Raw genomic sequence first — 18,870 nt, 5'->3', positions numbered from 1 at the left:
TCTTTCCTAGCCACACCTGGAGATGTCAGACATTGTCTGAATGCATCCAGGGTAGCTTGTTAACCATGCAGTGAGGCTTATTTTCTTGAACAAGCAACCTTGAGAACCCATGGTTTGTTGTTGGGTTGTTCAGGGTGGTTAACAAGCCACACTGCATGGTTAAGAAGCCACACTGGCTGTGTTCAGACAACACAATAATCCACCTTGTGGAAAACGTGCTGCGTTCTGACAACACGCTAACCCACAATTCAACAAACAACCCACACTCAACCAATTCAATTTCAATCCCCGATACCTTCAGTTAGAAGCGGATCAGGGAACAGGTGATGGAAAAGATCCTTTTCAGCCTGGAACGTTAGAGAGCTGCTGCCATTCAGTATAAGCAATACTGGGCTATATTGACTGATGATCTGGCTCTGTATAAGGCAGCGTCATACGTTTCTTTTTGTTTATTTACTTACAAGATTTATTGGGAAAGGAGTACGGCAGGGTTGTATACTATCACCCTACCTATTCAACCTGTACGCAGAACACATCATGTGACGTGCTGGGCTTGATGAAGCCAAGGCTGGAGTTAAAATCACTGGAAGAAACATTAACAATCTCAGACATGCAGATGATACCACTTTGACGGCTGAAAGAGAGAAGGAGCTGAGGAACCTTATGACGAAGGTGAAAGAAGAAAGTGCAAAAGCTGGGTTGCAGTTAAACCTAAAAAAAACCAAGATTATGGCAACCAGCTTGATTGATAACTGGCAAACAGAGGGAGAAAACGTGGAGGTAGTGACAGACTTTGTATTCCTAGGCGCAAAGATTACTGCAGACGCTGACTGCAGGCAGGAAATCAGAAGACGTTTACTTCTTGGGAGGACAGCAATGACAAATCTTGATAAAATAGTTAAGAGCAGAGACATCACATTGACAACAAAGGTCCGCATAGTTAAAGGAATGGTATTCCCCGTAGTAACCTATGGCTGCGAGAGCTGGACCATAAGGAAGGCTGAGCGAAGGAAGATAGATGCTTTTGAACTGTGGTGTTGGAGGAAAATTCTGAGAGTGCCTTGGACTGCAAGAAGATCAAACCAGTCCATACTCCAGAAAATAAAGCCAGACTGCTCGCTTGAGGGAATGATATTAAAGGCAAAACTGAAGTACTTTGGCCACATAATGAGAAGACAGGATACCCTGGAGAAGATGCTGATGCTAGGGAAAGTGGAAGGCAAAAGGAAGAGGGGCCAACCAAGGGCAAGATGGATGGATGATATTCTGGAGGTGACGGACTCGACCCTGGGGGAGTTGGGGGTGGCGACAGCCGACAGGAAGCTCTGGCATGGGCTGGTCCATGAAGTCATGAAGAGTTGGAAGCGACTGAGCGAATAAACAACAACTTCATCCAATAAAATATCTGAGCAGTAAGCAATAAAAAAGAGAGAGAAACAACAACTGAAATACAGAATGAAGATAGAATCACAGTTACCTTGGGGAGCTTGGCATAGCGTCCGGTCCGAGTGTCTCGGATGAAGCTGATGTCAAGAATGTCAACATCCTGGTAGGAAGAAAAAAAAGAGAAGGACAGACACAGATACCCCTTTATTTAATGCTTATTAGTAGCAGACGCTACATATTTTTCAGCATCCTTTTGCACTAACAAGAACCACGAAACGTGTTAATTAGGCTAGATAACGAGGTCTCTCCCCTCCACTGCGAGGAATGCATTAATTTTAGCTTTTCCGTCAGTTGCCATATTTCATAGAACTGCAGAAGCTTACTTTGGCATAATTCGTTTAAGCCGGGGGAAGGGGGGAGAAAAACAATGAACATTTGTATCCATTATAATGCACTCGAGGCTATCCATTAAACACAATTTACCCCTTTCATATTGGGGAATTGTAATGTTACATCTACTCTCCATAATGGAACAGGAAGGCAATCATTTACATTTCATCCTACAATATTTCCATTAATTATTACTGTTATTTCCTTGCTTATTATGAAGGATAGGAATGTCCGCCACTTAAAGCTGGAACTACTGGGGAAAGGGCTATACCAGCTTCCTTCCTGAATTTTCATTTCTCTTTTAAAAAAAACCCACATCGCTAGCCCTTTTCCTTGTGCAGATATGAGCGAGGATGTACAGGTGATATTCCACCTAATTTCTCAATGGAAACCTGCTCCCTCCTACAAAGCCATGGGGATTAGGGGCAAGGGTGCAACACTTCTGAATGATGTTTATTCAAATTTTATCTTATTAAAAATAATCAGCATTAGACTACTTTGATTTAGATGTTTGGCATGGGCTGTGTTTGGACACGGCTGTTTTTAGCATTCCAAGAACAGGCCTAGCCTCCCACGGAGCTCATGCGTTCCCCCCCACTCCTCTCCGCTGCTGCAGTGGTGAGACCAGAAGCATCCACTCCCATTTTATATTAACTGCAGTTTAGCGCATCAACCAAACCCTAGACTGTGGTTAACCTTAACTATGGTTAGCAGAAACAAGCCAGCTTCATAGCCTAGGGCATGGATCCTAAGGCCCAGTGGCCAAATCCAGCCAGCCTGAGGTCTTAATCTGGCCCTCTGGGATTTCCCTGATGGACACATCTCCTTCCGCTAGCCCGACCCTCTTTCCCACAACCACCGGTCGTTTGGTGGTTTTCTGGCTTTTGTGCACTGTTTTCCCCAATCTAAAAGGGTTGAAATGCCTCTCATAAGGCTTCATTACTGGCAGTAAGAACAAATCGTAGGTTAACTCTGGGTTGTTTAACTCACAGACAACCCAAAGTGTCCTGGTTCAGATGTCACACTAACAACCTACAAATGGGGGCTTGTAGATTGTTTTGCAACTTGGAAGCTGCTCACACCCTCTATGCATCCCCCACAAATTGTGGGTTAATTAACCCATGATTTGCCACCATTACATGTGAACCAGCTTGATGTCTGAACGCACCTGTGCTAACAAACCATGGTTTGTTAACCACAAACAACCCAGAAAGAGAAGCCATGGTTTGCCGTTGGGTTATGAACTCTCATTGTTTGAACCATGAGTTGCCATTACATGTGAACCCAGAACCAGGAGTTGCTCATGGGTTGTTTTGCTAGGCTACAGAGGTGGAAGGCAAGAGTGTTTTTTTAAAAAGCTGCTCTACATGCCCGTACTACAGTGACACAAAGGCACGTGGGCTATAGGGCACGAGAGAAGGAGAGAAATGAACAACTCAGGGATTAAGAAAACAAACTGTGGTTTGTTCAATTATCTCCCAGACAAACCCTGGGTAGGGCAACAAACCATGGGGTAAATAACCCACGGGCTAGCATTATGTGTGTACTGGACCAATGACTAATAATCCAGAATTAATAAACTTAACCTAAAGAAAAAATTCCATAATACTGATTTCCATTTTTTTTAATAGAAGTGTCTTGTATTTTTTTTTTAAAAAAAAACTTTAAAAAATACCTTACTCAGCAGTGGAACTTTAAGGGCACCATCCTATGCGTTAGGGAAAAAAAGTCCTACAATTCCCAGTGCTGGGAGTTGTAGGACTTTTTCCTGTCTAAACACACATAGGATTGTGCCTTAAGTCTATTAAATGTTTAATCAAACCTATCAACCAAACGCATATTGCAGTACTAATGAAGGATCAGACTAGATGGCCAGTTTAGCTATGCTTGCCTGCAGGCAGGCAGGCAGGCAGGCAGGCAGGCAGGCAGGCAGGCACGCGTGCGCATGCACGGTACTTCAATTCCTCTGACTCAACTGCCTCTCCTGCAACCCTACCACACACCACCTTCTTTCCCTCAGTTCCCCTCATCTCCTGGTGGCCATTCAGGCCACTTGTTCAAAGGAAAGGGAAGACAGCAGCAGCTCCAGCTGTATATACAGCTACTTAAGCTAACTGTTTTGTCCTGGATCTCTTCCAATGCAAAAGAGCTTTTAACCACAGGGAAATCATGCGGTAGCAAAAAAAAAAAAAAGGGGGAGGGGGGAGAATGGGGCTTCCTTCCCACCAAAAGGAAATTGCTGTCTTGGAAAGGGGAGCGGGGAGGAGAACACACCTGAGGAGAAAGCAGGGTTGTAGGGGAAACATAGGTTTTGGGGCTCAGGTGTGCCATGAACATAACCTTGAAAGTTATGGCACTTTTAATTTTTATTGCACAGACAACAGGAACACATCTAGATTTATATTTGTCAAGCCAAGAAATGCTGCCCACCCCCTCCCTCAGAGCGACAGGAAAGACTGAGTGGGCTAGAACGTCATTCCCCCCAACCAGCAGGGCAAACAGGGCACAGGAACATACACCGCCCCCCCAGAAGTGTGCTGCTTCTTATATTTTCCTGAGAGATTTAGACACCAGCCTTGCTGCCTCCACAAGCCAAAGGTGGGGAAAGAGTGTGACTTAATATGGGCCCAGCAGGTTATCTTAATCCTGTGATTCCTTAGCTTTCTAAGGAACCGAATTTCTGTCCTGCCATTCAAGGAGGTGGTGGTCATAAGCACAACCGTGCAGGGGCCAAAGAGGCACAGGGCTGCATTTATGGCACTGGGGGGGAAAGGGTGAGAACGGGGTGACAGAGGACAACATCAACAGTATTTTGAGGAGTGGGATGCTAAGTGACAGCAAGTTCTAGAACAGGGGGCTGAACGTCAGGCCAAATCTGACCCACCTGGGGTCCAAACCTGGACCTCTGGGGTTCCCACGTAGCCATGTCCCCTTCCAAGGCCCTATACCCTTTCCAACCACCAATCGCTGGGTGTTTTATTTTCTCCCATTCTAAAAGGTTGAAATGCCTCCTGTAAGGCTGAGGTACTGGAAGTAAGAACTTTATGCCAAAATGTGCTGATATTTTGTGTAATTCCGGCGCCACCCCTTTTGCCTTCGGCCATGCCCCCACTGGGATTCGGCCTCCCAGAGCTTCTCTCAAACTGAATTCAGCCCTCTGGCAGAAAGAGGTTCAGCATCCCTGTTCTAGAAGGAAGATAACCCCATCTCTATTTCTCTGCCCCACCTCTCCACTACTCACCCATTTTATATCATGCTGCCCCCACCCACCTCAGATCTCGCTAGCGAACATTTACCACATTTAATGGACAGCCGCTGTGGTTCAGCCACGAAGCTCCCTGGATGACCTTGTGCCAGTCACTCACTCTCCCAGCCTAACCTACCTTGCAGGGGTGTCATGAGGGTTAAAAGGGAGAGGACCATATTATGCAACCTTGATCCCTTTGAAGGAAGGGCAGGGTTAAAACAAACAACCAAACTAGGCCAAATCCTAACTAACCCATCCTTTAGATTTCAAGGGAACTTCAGCACAGCTAAGGTTGGGCCACTGAAATCATCAAGTTTTGGACTGTGGATTGAAAGGGAGCAAAGGAAGCCAGCAGCTTGCCCAGGGAGAAGGAGGAAAATGCCACTGTTTATATCAGCTTTTCATTCTTATTTTTTTAAGACCCAGTCAGGCCAACCCTTCTCAGCTCCCTCCTTTCTCTTCTCTCTCCGTTTGGCTCTCGCCCCAGAATTCTAGCCAAACCGGCTCAACTACTCAAGGCATTGACAAGAGAGTGGAATGAACAATCCAGGCCTGCCGAATATCACTCCCTCCCCTGAGGTGGAGGTGGGAAGGGGGGGGGACGACGACAATACGCAACCCCAAAGGCAGCTCCAGCTGGGCTGGTTGCTTTCCACTTCTATCCTCTCCCAGCAAGAGGCACAGTAGAACGCCGCTCCCCTACAAAGTCCCAAGCTGCAGAGAATCGCAGATTCCCTCCCTAACATTACCACTGGCCTCCGAGATAAAGAAGATGCTCGAAAGCACCCGAGAGTTTCCGGGCTTGGTCATCCGTCACAAGTGATAAGAAGCCTAACTTATTTTAAAAATGTATATAAATAAACACAGTTCGAAGGGGAGGGCGGGAGAGAGAGTGAGCGTGTTTAAGGCGGAGCATATATACCTTACTGGGACCAGTCCAGTAGAGGAAAAAGCCTTGTGGGTCAACCCGTAAGGTCACCAGCGCCCGGCTTGTTGGTTCCTAGGAAGGAAGAAGAAAAACAGAACAAGTCAATGATCGTCTGCCAAATCAGAGATTACGACTACTTTCCCCCACCCCATGTACAATCTCGGATGCAAGGGACAGATCAGATCCACAGATCCGCTTAGCTTCAGATGTTTGCAGACTGTTTGCTAGGCCCCATCAAAAAACTTTACAGAAAGAACTGGTTCTTATTACTAGAGCACTGCCAATGTACAGACCACTTTGGCAGAGTAAGAGAATCAAAAGAACACGTATGAAAAACCCTGCTGGATCAGACCACAGGCTTTGTCTAGTCCACCATTCTGTTCTCACAGTGGCCAACCAGATGCCCATGGGAAGGTCATAAGGAGGACGTAAGCACAATAGCACCCACCTGTCCATGTTCCCCAACAAGTGGCATGTAGAGGCATACTGTCTCTGATGCTGGAGGCAATATACAGCCATGACTAATAGCCACTGCCAGCCTTATCCTCCATGAATGTGTCTGATCCCCTTTTAAAGCCTTCCCAGTTAGCAGCCATTGCTACATCTTGCAGTAGCAAATTTCGTAGTTTTGACTATGTGGTGTGTGAACTCCTTTTTTTGTCGGCCCTGAATCTACTGAAGAAATGGGCCTCTGCCCCTAGACGTTTACAATGCCCATTTGGCTTGGATGCATGTATGTTGTTTTTTTTAAAGGATTTGACAAATTAACGGAGGGTGGGTCTATCTATGGCTGTAAGCCATGCTAGCTAAATGGAACCTCCATGTATGGAAGCAGTATGCCTCTAATTACCCATTGCTTCCATGTGACCTTCCCAGAAGAACATAACCGTCCACTGTTGGGAATAGGATACCGCACTAGATGAGTTTTCCAGCAAGCCAATGTTTATACTATTAGCCTAAATGTCAACAAGAGGAGATGCAAGCATAACCATTCATTCTGGATCCCTAAAAAAAACAGTGACCTTTGAACAACTCAAGATAGACAGACAGGGAATTCCAGCTTCCTATTTTGAGATTAAAACAACAACACCTCTCATTCTCATTTTCGTTTGTCCAGCCAGGCGTGAGCTACCCATGTAAGTTTTCCAGCATCAGCTGTAATCTATTATTACAGCTCATCATTTGCTTGTTAAACGCACAAAAGGGCACTATGATCTTTGTAAATGCACAAAAGGGCAACATGAGTATTTGTACCCACAACCACTCTTCAAAGTTGGTTGCCACTGCTCCCATTTTACAGATGCAGAACTGAGGCAGAGGGAAGAGCAACTCGTTCAAGGCTACATGACACCACAGACTGAGCTGGCACTCAAAACAAAATCTTCAAAACACCTAAGGGTTGCCACGGCAGCTAGGGCCTCCTTTATTAAAACAGCTGCCTGAGAGGCTGAAATTCAACAGGTGTAGCTTTTCCAGACATGGAACTACAGATGTTGAACATCTGCCTGTTGTCGCAACTGGTACAGGCACAGGATCTCTTCCAGAAAAAAAAGAGTAGGAAGATACCCACTAACTCAACCTCTGCATGGGGATCACTGCTGGAGAATTTCCACAGATAACTCCATCCTGACACAACTTTAGTTGGAACTGGGATGCATCATACCATGGAGTTGGAAGAGGCCTCAAAGCTTCTTCCTAAAATTTAGCTGGAATCCTCTTTCTTGTCATTTGAATCCATTGATTCAGGTCCTACCTTCTGGAGCAACCAAGAACAAATTTCTTCCATCAACTGATAACATTTGAAGATAACTATCAAACCACCTCTTAACCATCTCTTCTCCATGCTAGCAAAACCATGTCCTTAAGCTTTCCCTCATAGGACGTGATCCCCCTCTTTGTCACCAGTCTCCAAACTCATTACAGTTTGTCAATATCCTTCTTAAACTGCAGCGCCCAGATTTGTCTATACTACAAACCCATGTACCAGTTTCAAGATACAATCCTATGCATGTTTGGACAGAAAAATGTCCTACAGTTCCCAACATTCCCCAGCCAGTATGGCTGGCTGAGGGAATGCTGGGAGTTGTAGGACTATTTTTTGTCTAAACATGCACAGGATTGTGACTTTAGTTGCCACAGATAGCCTCCCCCAATGAACCTTGGGAATGAAAGTTTGGTATGAGTACCGATATTTCTCTTTCTTTCTTTCTTTCTTTCTTTCTTTCTTAATTAATTAATTAATTAATTAATTACACTGATATTCTACCTTTTCTCCAAGGAGCCCAAGGTGAGACACGTGATCCTTCTTGTCTCCACTGTATCCTCACAACAATCCTGTGAGGTAGGTTAGGCAGAGAGTCAATGACTGGCCCTAAGTCACCCAGTAGGATTCCTGTCCAAGTGGGGACTAGAACCCAGATCTCCCGAGTCCCAGGCCAACACTCTCACCACTACACTACACCGGCTCTTATTGTTTCTTGCCGCATTCCTGCCTAATGGAGAGCACTGGAAAACCCGAAACCTTGCATACCCTTTTGTGACACTTTGATCCTAATAAAGATTATTGCTCAATGGTGGATTTTAGGTTTTCTTTGTTAGAGATCTTCAACCTCCCGCCCCCACCCCAGTTCTCTGGGGGAGATAAAATGACTATTAAACCTGTTTGAGTCTGTAGTTTAGGCACACCCGGTTGGAGAAAAAGTTTTCTCACTACCTTCTTCCAAGCTCTACAGGAACTGCTATTCTCAACTACATCCATCCTTTTAATACCTTTTTATCTACCCACTGCTTCCATCAGCAAACACCTGAAATTAACGCTGTGAGTAGAGGGTGCGTGTGTGTGTGTGTGTGTGTGTGTGTGTGTAGGAAATGGAGAATCAACAGTCCATAGCTCATTTGCACACGTGAACAGGTTTTCATTAGTATCCCCACAATGACTAATATCATTGGATACATAGCAGGCAAAAAACACACGCCCAGAGATAATGATTGAAAAGCAGCAACACTTAAAGGAGAGTCCCAAATTCCAGCACAGGAAAGCCAAGATGGCTGTGGGAAAGGGGACAGAATTAGGCTCAGCTTGAGCACCCAGGATCTTTGGATGCCCTGGCGCCAACACCTGCACCTGAGTAGGCCCACTCACCTGCCTGTTTCCCTGACTCAGTGTTTACCTCACACAGCAGGTAGCTGTCATTTTAAGTTTCCTGCAATGCCCCAGAATGGTGCGGTGTCACAGCATTGTGGGAAATATAAAACGATGGGTGCCTCACAACCAGTAAGAACAAATGTAGAGTGCTGATACTTGGGGGGTGGGGGGATACATACCCAGGAGGGTCCTGTGTATGTATGAGAACAAGCTGAGGTTAGCGAGGGATGCTAAAAACAACAAAAAGGCTTTCTTCAGCTACGTGCATAGTAAAAGGCAGAGGAAAGAAATGGTTGTTCAGCTATTAAATAAGGATGGCAAAACGATAACAGATGACAAAGAAAAGGCAGAGGTGCTCAATTCCTACTTTGGCTCAGTCTTCTCCCAAAAGAGGGTCTATGACCCCCCTGGCAAAGGCGAAGTACAGGCTGAAGGGGCAGGATTGCAGCTTGAGATCGATAGGCATATGGTCAAGGAACACCTAATTACTTGGAATGAGTTCAAATCTCCAGGGCCAGATGAACTGCATCCTAGAGTAATAAAGGAACTGGCAGAAGAACTCTCAGAACCGCTGTCTATTCTCTTTGAGAAATCATGGAGGAAGGGGAAGTGCAAGATGACTGGAGGATGGCTAACGTTGTCCCTATCTTCAAAAAGGGTAAAAAGGAGGAACCTGGGAACTACAGACCAGTCAGTCTGACATCAATCCCTGGGAAAATTCTGGAGTAGATGATAAAGCAATCCACCTGGAAGCACCTTGAAAACAATGCAGTGATTACTCAAAGCCAACATGGATTTGTCAAAAACAAGTCCTGCCAGATGAATCTGATCTCATTTTTTGATCAAGTAACCTCCTTTGTGGACCGAGGGAATGCTGTAGACATCATATACCTCGACTTCAGCAAAGCTTTCGACAAAGTGCCCCATGATATCCTGATGAGCAAACTAGCTCGAAGTGGGCTAGATGAAACAACAATCCGGTGGATCCACAGTTGGCTACAGAATCGGACTCGAAGAGTGCTTATCAATGGGACCTTCTCAAACTGGGGAGAGGTCACGAGTGGGGTACCGCAGGGCTCAGTCCTGGGCCCAGTGCTCTTCAACATTTTTATTAATGACTTGGAGGAGGAGGTGCAGGGAATGCTGATCAAATTTGCAGATGACACAAAATTGGGCGGGATAGCTAATACTTTGGAAGACAGAAACAAAATTCAAAGTGATCTGGATAGACTGGAGTGCTGGGCAGAAAACAACAGAATGACATTTAACAGGGATAAATGCCAAGTTCTGCACCTAGGAAAAAGAAACCAAATGCACAGTTACAAGATGGGGGATATGTGGCTCAACAACACTACAAGTGAGAAGGATCTTGGAATTGTTGTAGATCACAAGCTGAATATGAGCCAACAATGTGATGTGGCTACAAAAAAAGGCAAATGCTATTTTGGGCTGCATTAATAGAAGCATAACTTCCAAATCCCAGGAAGTACTAGTTCCCCTCTACTCAGCACTGGCTAGGCCTCATCTAGAGTACTGTGTCCAGTTGTGGGCACCACACTTTAAGAAGGATGCAGACAAACTGGAGGGCAACAAAGATGATCAGGGGACTGGAAACAAAGCCCTATCAAGAGAGACTGAAAGAACTGGGCATGTTTAGCCTTCAGAAGAGAAGACTGAGGGGAGATATGATAGTGCTCTTCAAGGACTTGAAAGGTTGTCACAGAGAGGAAGGCCAGGATCTCTTCTCCATCATCCCAGGGTGCAGGACACGGAATCATGGGCTCAAGTTACAGGAAGCCAGATTCCGGCTGAACATCAGGAAAAACTTCCTGTTAGAGCAATACGACAATGGAACCAATTACCTGGGCAGGTGGTAGGCTCTCCCACACTGGAGGCCTTCAAGACGAGGCTGGACAGCCATCTGTCAGGGATGCTCTGACTTGGATTCCTGCATTGAGCAGGGGGTTGGACTTGATGGCCTTGTAGGCCCCTTCCAACTCTACTATTCTATGATTCTATGGTCCACCAGATAGCACTTTGCTGGTGACCCTCTTGAACCTGGAGTTGGCCCTGGAGAGGTTTGGATCAGGGAGAACATAAGATCACTGCAGGGTCAAACCAAAGGCCTTTCTGTCCAGCACTGTACTTCCCACAGTGACCAAGCAGAGATTTCTGGGAAGCCTAAAAGTAGGACATGAAGGGAAATAGCCCTTCCAGGCAACTGCCTCTGAACATGGTAGCACCATTTAGCTATCATTTCCAGCTCTACCATATCCTTTTTTGAGACAGAGCAAGTAGAACTGTACACAGAATTCCAGATGTGGCGGCACCATAGATTTAGCAAGAGATATTATGATACTGGCAGTTTTATTTTCAGCAGTTTTCCAAAGAAACCCTAACAAGGCATTTCCCCTCATACTGCTGCTGCACAACAAGCTAATGTTGTCACTGAGCTAGTCACCATGACCTCAAGATGCCTCTCCTGGTAAGTTACTCCCAATTCAGACCCCACCAGTTTATATGTGATGTTAAACGTCCCCCCCCCCCGCCGCCCAAATCAGAACAAAAACCCTTTACACTGAACTCCAATCGCCATTTTGTTGGCCATTCACCCACTGGAGAGATCCCTGTAGTCTTGCTTGGATTCTCACCAACCTGAATCATCTGTTTTTCCCCTAAGCTGAAATAATCAGCTTAGGGGGAAAGATAATTTATGAACATTAACTGTTTGCCCCTATACTTTCTCCTTCCTGCTCTTTAAGCAATTAAGGATGTATAAGACAGCCCATTTGAGTTTACTCAGCTTCCTTTGGCAAGAGATCACCAAAAGCTTTTTGGAAGTACAAGTATGTAATGCTTGTTGATACTCAACTCCAAGAAGTTGGAGACAGCGGACTTCTCTTTGCAGAAGCCATGCCAATTCTTTCTCAGCAAGGCTTATTCTTCTATACGCTTAATAATTCTAGCCTTAATAATGTTTCCTGTCAATTCATCTGGGACAGATATTAGGTGTGAAATTTCCTGGATCCTCCCTGGATGTTTGGCTACTTTCCAAGGTGTATAAGTTCAGTTACAGTTTTTGGTTAGATCAGTAGTTTCAGGTTTGAGTTCTTCAAGAACTCTCAGGCAAACATCGTCCAGGCATGATAACTCATTACATTTGAACCCTGGGTTCAAATCCCCCTTCTCAGCTATGAAGCTCAACACAAGGCCTTGGGTCACCAGTCACGCACTCTCTCTCGGCCTGACCCACCTCACAGGGTTGTTACAATGATAAAATGGTAAAAGAAAATCCACCCCATGCACTGCTCTGAGTTCTTTGGAAAGAAGCTGGGATCCTAAGGGTGCAATCACATCCACATTTAGACAGAGAAAAGCAATGCTGGCTGGGGAATGGTGGGAGTTGTTGGGCTTTTACCTGTTTAAACATGCATAGGATTGCACCCTAACCTGATTTTTAAAAAAGAAAAAAAGAATTAATTCAAGGCTCCAACATACCATCTGCCCCCCACAATATCAAGCCTTTATAACATCTCTAACAATATCCAATTCTAACAAGGTTAATTGCATTTTGTGTTTTAAGTTCTGCTGATTTGCAAACACTTAATTAAAAAATGCAATGAACGAACTACCCGAGTGCAAAGTTCTACCTTTGCAGACAAAGATATTCTTTCCCTACCCTAGATCCAATACACACAAATCATTATGGAACGCCCCCTCCCCAAACAAACAAACACACACAGACACACACACACAGCTTTTATCATCTCTGAAAGTTCCCAGCACACCCTTTTAAACCCGTCCATCCCTGGCATTGCAGGGCTGTGGAAATCCCCCTCAAGCACCATATGTATGTTGGGGGGGGGGGGCACCTCGTAAGACAAGAATTTTAATGGAGACCATATGCGCTCCCATTGGTCAGTGCGCTAAATATCCAGAGACCCTGGATAATTGCTTCTTGGATTGGAGATGAAAAGGAAACTGGGAAGACATGGGAGGGGGGGGTGCATTGGTTTAGGATGCTACAAATGACCCCAGAGCAGGGATATTTCCAAGAAGCTTTTGAATGGTGTACCCCCCTCTTACTTAACAACCCCAAGGCATGGCCCTTCCCTCATCTCCTGCCCTCTGGACCGTTATCTCCGTGGGAACATTGGACTGGAGTCATGATTGTTCCTGGCTCTCCCACTTGCGATAAGGAAATGGCTGTTAAAAGGACGAGGCAGGGTGGAGGCGAAGTCGGGGATGGTATCTGATCTTCACACATGGATATTTCTCCTGGGGGCGGGGGGAGCAGAGACAAAACACAGGACTGACACACATACACACCAAAAATGAGAGAGATGTGGAGAGTTTGGCCAAAAAAAAAACAAATTCAAACACTCCTCAAACATTTTAACTGCAATGGAAGCCAGTTCAGATTTAGAAGCGCCAAGGGGCACCCCAAAAAGCAGGACAGAACAGGAGAAAAATGAGGGGTACCTCAAAAAGGGCCCAACACACTAAGCCCTATTCAGGCTGCCCCAGCTAAATCCTACAGACCCCACTGGAAACACACTGTACACACTGCACTACGCTCCTCTGAAATTATATTACATTTTTACTGTGCTCTCTCTTGAAAGAACGTGGGGTGGCATACAAGGAGTCCCCCCAGTTTAAACCTCACAATAACCGTGTGAGATAAATTAGGCAAAGGGAAAGAGAGAGGGAGGGAGAGATTGCTACCATTATCAACCAGGGAAAGCCAATTCATCTGGGAAGTTTTTAAAAGCATGTGGAAAGGAAGTTTACAGGATGGGATGTTGGGAGTGGGAGAAATTAGGACCAAGACGAGGTGGGTGGGTGGCAGTGACTGTGGTGGCTATTCTTGCTTCCCAGGACGCTTGCAATTCTGGTCCCACAGATCCGCTCTCTCCTGAACTGGCCCAGGCCAGAAACAGGATTCCCTGGGAGAGATCTTGGAGGCAATCTTTTCCCTCACAGCTGTCTGAGAAGCATTTCTGAGGCAAAGAGAGGAAAGAGGGCCAGTTGGCAGTCACCCCAGGAACATGTTTCCCCGGGCTGTGCAAATATTCATTTGATTTCACATCCTTAGGCAAGAAAGGGGGCGGGGGGGGGGAAGGAGAAAGAAAGAAAGAAAGAAAGAAAGAAAGAAAGGAAGGAAGGAAGGAAGGAAGGAAGGAAGGAAGGAGGCAGAGAACCCCTTAGCCCCCCACCCCAGATTCTAGTTGTCACAGATCAACTTTGGCATCCAGTTGACGCCCATGCCACCTCCAAAGCTACCTGACATTTCCATAGCAATGGCACCTGCAGTAGGATACCACAGAGCCACAAAAGTCACCATGCCCCCCGCCCCAAATATACACCCCAGAAGAGGTATCTGGGTGGTGATGTGATGGAGGTGTGGAGTAACAGACTGGATCAGACCCAGAACATAGAACGTTTACACACACAAACACCTATCTCAGAGATTAGTGTAACACCAGGGCCACCTCCAGAGTTTGCAGCTGGCGAAGGAGGAGGAAGGACGTCTGTCTCCTCCATCCCCATCCTCCACCATAACGTTCGGACCCAGGTGTCCAGGAACGAGGGCTGCAAGGAGGAGGAGACTGTTTGCACAAATTCTACCACTTCCCTTTCGCCTTAGTTAGACAAGTCCTGAATGCCTTCTCCTGCATCGCCAACCTCTATTTTCTTGGCTTGGGGTGCTGGCCACTTTTCTCTCCCCACCCCATCTCCTTTGATCCATGGGGAGAAGAGAATGGGGGCCCTTCCCCTTGATCTAGCTTCGATGCCTTGGTTTTTTGGTTTTGTTTTTTTGGCCTAAGGCTCCCGCTTCCTTTTTTGGGGTTGGATGAAGAAGGAAGTGAGGCCAACACGGCTGTTGTCAGAGGCGCCTAGATTGTGAAACCCATAGCGGGGCTGAGGAAGAGACAGAATGGGGAGCTGGGAGAGAACAGCAAGCCACCCCCACCAGCAACCATGAAAGAAGGGGGGAGACGGGACACGCACACACAAAATAAGAGCCTTTCTTGCTCTCCAGCACAACCAAAGGGACTCACTGAAGAGATCCAGTGGGCTGCAAAGATGCTCCCTTCACCGTAACACACCTAAGTCTCATTGAGGCCTATTCTGCCCCCTCTGAAACTGCCCCCTACGTATTTGCAATATTATTTATTTTTACACCACTCTTCCACCGAGGAAGTCAAGCTGGTGTACGTGGCTTCCCCCCACCCTCCACAAACTCTGAGCTTTCTCCTCACAACATCCCTATGAGGCAAGTTCAGAGGACAGATGGAAGCTGCTACAGTTGAGGCTGCTGCTGCAGACCTGCACCGGACGGGCCCTCCTGAGAATTAACCCACCCCCCAAATCTCACTTCCCTACACATCCCAAGGCAATTATCTCTCTCCCACACACCCCTCCCAGCCCCACCACTACCACCATGCAGTGCTGCCATTTGAGCAGGACGCTGGGGGGGAAGCCCATGGCCCCACTTAGCAGAATGCGTCCACAAGTACAGCGGAAGGGCTGGTGTACCACACTTTGAGGTGAGTGAATTAAGTAATTGAGGCTGCAATCCTACACATGTTTAGACAGAAAAAAGTCCTACAACTCCCAGCGTCCCCAGCTGTCTAAATATGCGTAGGATTGCATCTTAAGGATGCAATCCTACGTATGTTTACAGACAAAAGTCCTATAACTCCCAGGGCGCCCCAGCCATACTGGGAGTTGTAGGACTTTTTTTCTGTCTGAACATGAATAGGATTGTGTCCTTCGGAGGCAAACTTTCAGACAGCACCCAACCCACTAAGACTCCGTTCAGCATTGGTAAAAGCAGTAATATTTTTATATATCTATTTATTGATATTATGGTTATTTTTATTTTGGGCATGCTGGGAGTTGTAGGACTTTTTTCTGTCTAAACATACATAGGATTGTGTATCATGTAAAGAACCCTCTTCCCCAGAGGACCACCATGTCCAGATTCTGAAGTGACCTAACTGCAACACTGCCACCACGTTCCACATAGGCAGTGCTCAGGCCCAAAGGTGCCTTTTCCATGTTCACACGAACCCACCCATAGCCCCTCAACCAACCGATGCAGCCTCCCCACACCCCAGCCCCACAAAATCTGCCCAACTCCAGAGAGGGGTGCATGCGCAGAGAGAGACCAACACAGCCCCACGGGCCACAGCAAGACAGCCCCCCATTCCCTACTGCAGTTCAGTGGGGCCGGCCAGGGCATATGCGCCCCAGGAACACACCTCAACCAACCGATGCAGCCTCCCCACACCCCAGCCCCACAAAATCTGCCCAACTCCAGAGAGGGGTGCATGCGCAGAGAGAGACCAACACAGCCCCACGGGCCACAGCAAGACAGCCCCCCATTCCCTACTGCAGTTCAGTGGGGCCGGCCAGGGCATATGCGCCCCAGGAACACACCTCACCATGACTGCCCATGCATGCACACACAGAACAGCAGAACGTCGCTTCTCACAGCACCTCTGTATCAAAATCTCTGTACCGAGAGCACCCACTCCTACATACAACCTACTGAGTGCCGCCCCCAGTCTTTTTAGAAACACACACAGGGTTCATGAGATTTACACACACCAGCATCACCACCACTTTAGAACGGCTCTCAGGGCACATGGGATGTGGAAGAAAAGGGGGGGGGGCTATGAGCCAACAAAGGGGCTCACCTTTTCCTCTGCCCATTTTATAATCCATTGAAAGCATGCTGGAAGGATTCCAAGATGGAGGGGGAAATATTTGTTGTCTCCTTAGACCCCTCACATTGCCATTAAAAAAAAAAACAAATTTCCAGGGCAGGGAAGCCAAAGCCATAAAGATTTTGAGGGTACAGCTGGAGAAGGGGGTGAAAAGGCGGAAAAAGTGAGTAGGGGGGTGCTCCAGACGGAGCCAAGCAAACAGGTCAGGCCAGGGAAAGCAGGAAACCAGTGGGAGGGAGCACCAATCAACTCCACCCCATTGTGTACTTTGACAGCTCATGGCTGGCGAGCCTCTGAAAGGTCAGGTTTGGGGGCAAAGGGGCTGAGAAAGCAGGCAGAAATTTGGTAGTCCAAGTCAGGGTGCCCCACAGGAAATGTGCTTATATTAGGGGCCACATAGAAAGACGGAGAAGCTTTTGAAATCCTTGGAGAGGGTCTGTTGGAGTCCACTGGAAGGGATGATTCTGCTGCTCCCCCCATCCAAGAAAACCCTTTTGATTGCATATAAATAAAAACAGTGCAAACAAAGAGAGCCCCACCGCCACATTCAAGTCGTTCTCAGGTTGTTGATCCGCTGTCTGGAAATGGAAGCAAACACCCTCTCCCCCCAAAAGAACCAGGATTAGGAACTGGGAAGGGTGTCCCCAAGACACAAAGAGAGAGGGAAAACTACTTTAAGGAAGTATATAGAGAAAGAAGGAGATCACCAGTTGTTACTCAGAGCTTGACTCTTTGGGGGAGGGCAAACAACGGGGGAGATGCAGACCCAGTGAAAGAGGGGAGATTTGTTTCCCCAAGAAGATTTGTACAGAGCAAAGGGAGGGTCCCTTTCCTATTCACCACCCCCGCCCGCCCTCCCCCAAACTCATAAATATAAAGTATTAGGAAGTTTCTACGGAATGGAATTTAGGAGTGTCTTATGAGATAAGGGGGAAGGAGTGGAGAAGAGATGCAGAAAGTCAAAAAGAAGATATTCTCCAGGGTGCAGAGCGTGGGGAACGAAGGGGCAATACAGCCCCTCTTTCTCCCTGTAGGAAGAAGGGATCCCTATAACTTCGGCGGGCAAGGCTGCTTCCTGGTCTGCGCGTGGCGTACCCCCTTGCAAAAGCGGAGGACCCCCTAAAAGTAATGCAATGGGGTACAAAGGCACAGAAGTGGGTTGGGGGCAGATGTGTAGCATAGAAAGGATCTGAAGAACGGGGGGGGGGAGAAAGGGGGAATGGCCCACTGGTTCTGTTGCTCCCCCCTTGCAAAGAGGGGGTCCCCCCTGCCAGGCGGCAAGCATATATAAAAGGGGAGGCTGCAGCTTTCCGAGGAAGAGTGTGCAGCGGGAGCGGGGAAGCAGGGAAGCAGGGAGGGTGTCCTTGGCCCGACTCACCTCGTCCCATTTCATGAACTTGCTGCCCTTCATCAGGGTCTCCGGGACCCGCAGGGGCTCCAGCTGGAGTGCGTGGACCCCCGGGCGCGCCCCGGCCATGGCTGCGCGCTGCTGGGTCGGGACCCCCGCCGCCCGCGCGGATCCGCCGCCGCTGCCTCGGCTGCCTCTCCCGGGGCGGCGACTGAGCCGGGGCGGGGACTGAGCCAGCAGCCCAAGAAGACGCCTAAAGAGCCCGCCCCGATCCCTCCTTGGGAGGGAGGCAGGGAGGGTCGACTTCCAGGGAATTTGGGGCAAGGAGGCCAAGGCGGGCCCGGGACGGGTAGGGTTTACTCCCGAGGAAGCATGCTCTGGGGTGGTGCGGCCGCCAGAGCGTCGGGCTAGTATGGGGAGATCCGGGTTCAAGCAGCCACTGAGTGATCTGTCCTGTGCTATACACTCTCTCTCTTAGTCTGTCCTACTGCACAGGGACAGGGTTGCTGGGAAGAGACAGCAGCTGGGAAGACGCATATTCGAGATTGAAAACCCTGCAGATTGTAAGGCAAGGACCGTCTTTCTCTTAGGGCGCAATCCTATGCATGTTTAGGCAGAAAAAACCATGCTGGGAGTTGTAGGGCTTTTTTTCCCCCCTGTCTAAACATGTATAGGATTGCTCCCTTATTG

The 18,870-nt window shown here is 47.5% G+C and overlaps 1 protein-coding gene across 5 annotated transcripts in view; it reads right to left on the bottom strand.

Annotated features, from left to right (window-relative positions):
* The window catches only part of PLCB3 (phospholipase C beta 3), an 83,124-nt gene extending 64,692 nt beyond the window's left edge, over window positions 1-18,432 (bottom strand). For 4 of the 5 annotated variants that reach the window (XM_084823477.1, XM_084823476.1, XM_084823475.1 and 1 more), the window contains exons 1-3: window positions 18,211-18,408; window positions 5,946-6,023; window positions 1,478-1,546 (exon numbers count right to left, since the gene is read on the bottom strand). In XM_084823477.1, the coding sequence (XP_084679603.1) occupies window positions 1,478-1,546; window positions 5,946-6,023; window positions 18,211-18,309 (246 nt within the window). In that variant the 5' untranslated portion in view covers window positions 18,310-18,408. Of the gene's footprint in view, window positions 1-1,477; window positions 1,547-5,945; window positions 6,024-18,210 lie in introns of all 5 variants that reach the window. The other variant, XM_084823479.1, reaches the window with a different exon arrangement.
* Window positions 18,433-18,870: the final 438 nt, after the last annotated feature.

This window comes from Heloderma suspectum, chromosome 17 (assembly GCF_057233095.1).
Source record: "Heloderma suspectum isolate Gila_16-S chromosome 17, 16-S_ref, whole genome shotgun sequence".
NCBI classification, from domain to species: domain Eukaryota; kingdom Metazoa; phylum Chordata; class Lepidosauria; order Squamata; family Helodermatidae; genus Heloderma; species Heloderma suspectum.
This window is presented reverse-complemented; position numbering and strand designations above follow the sequence as displayed.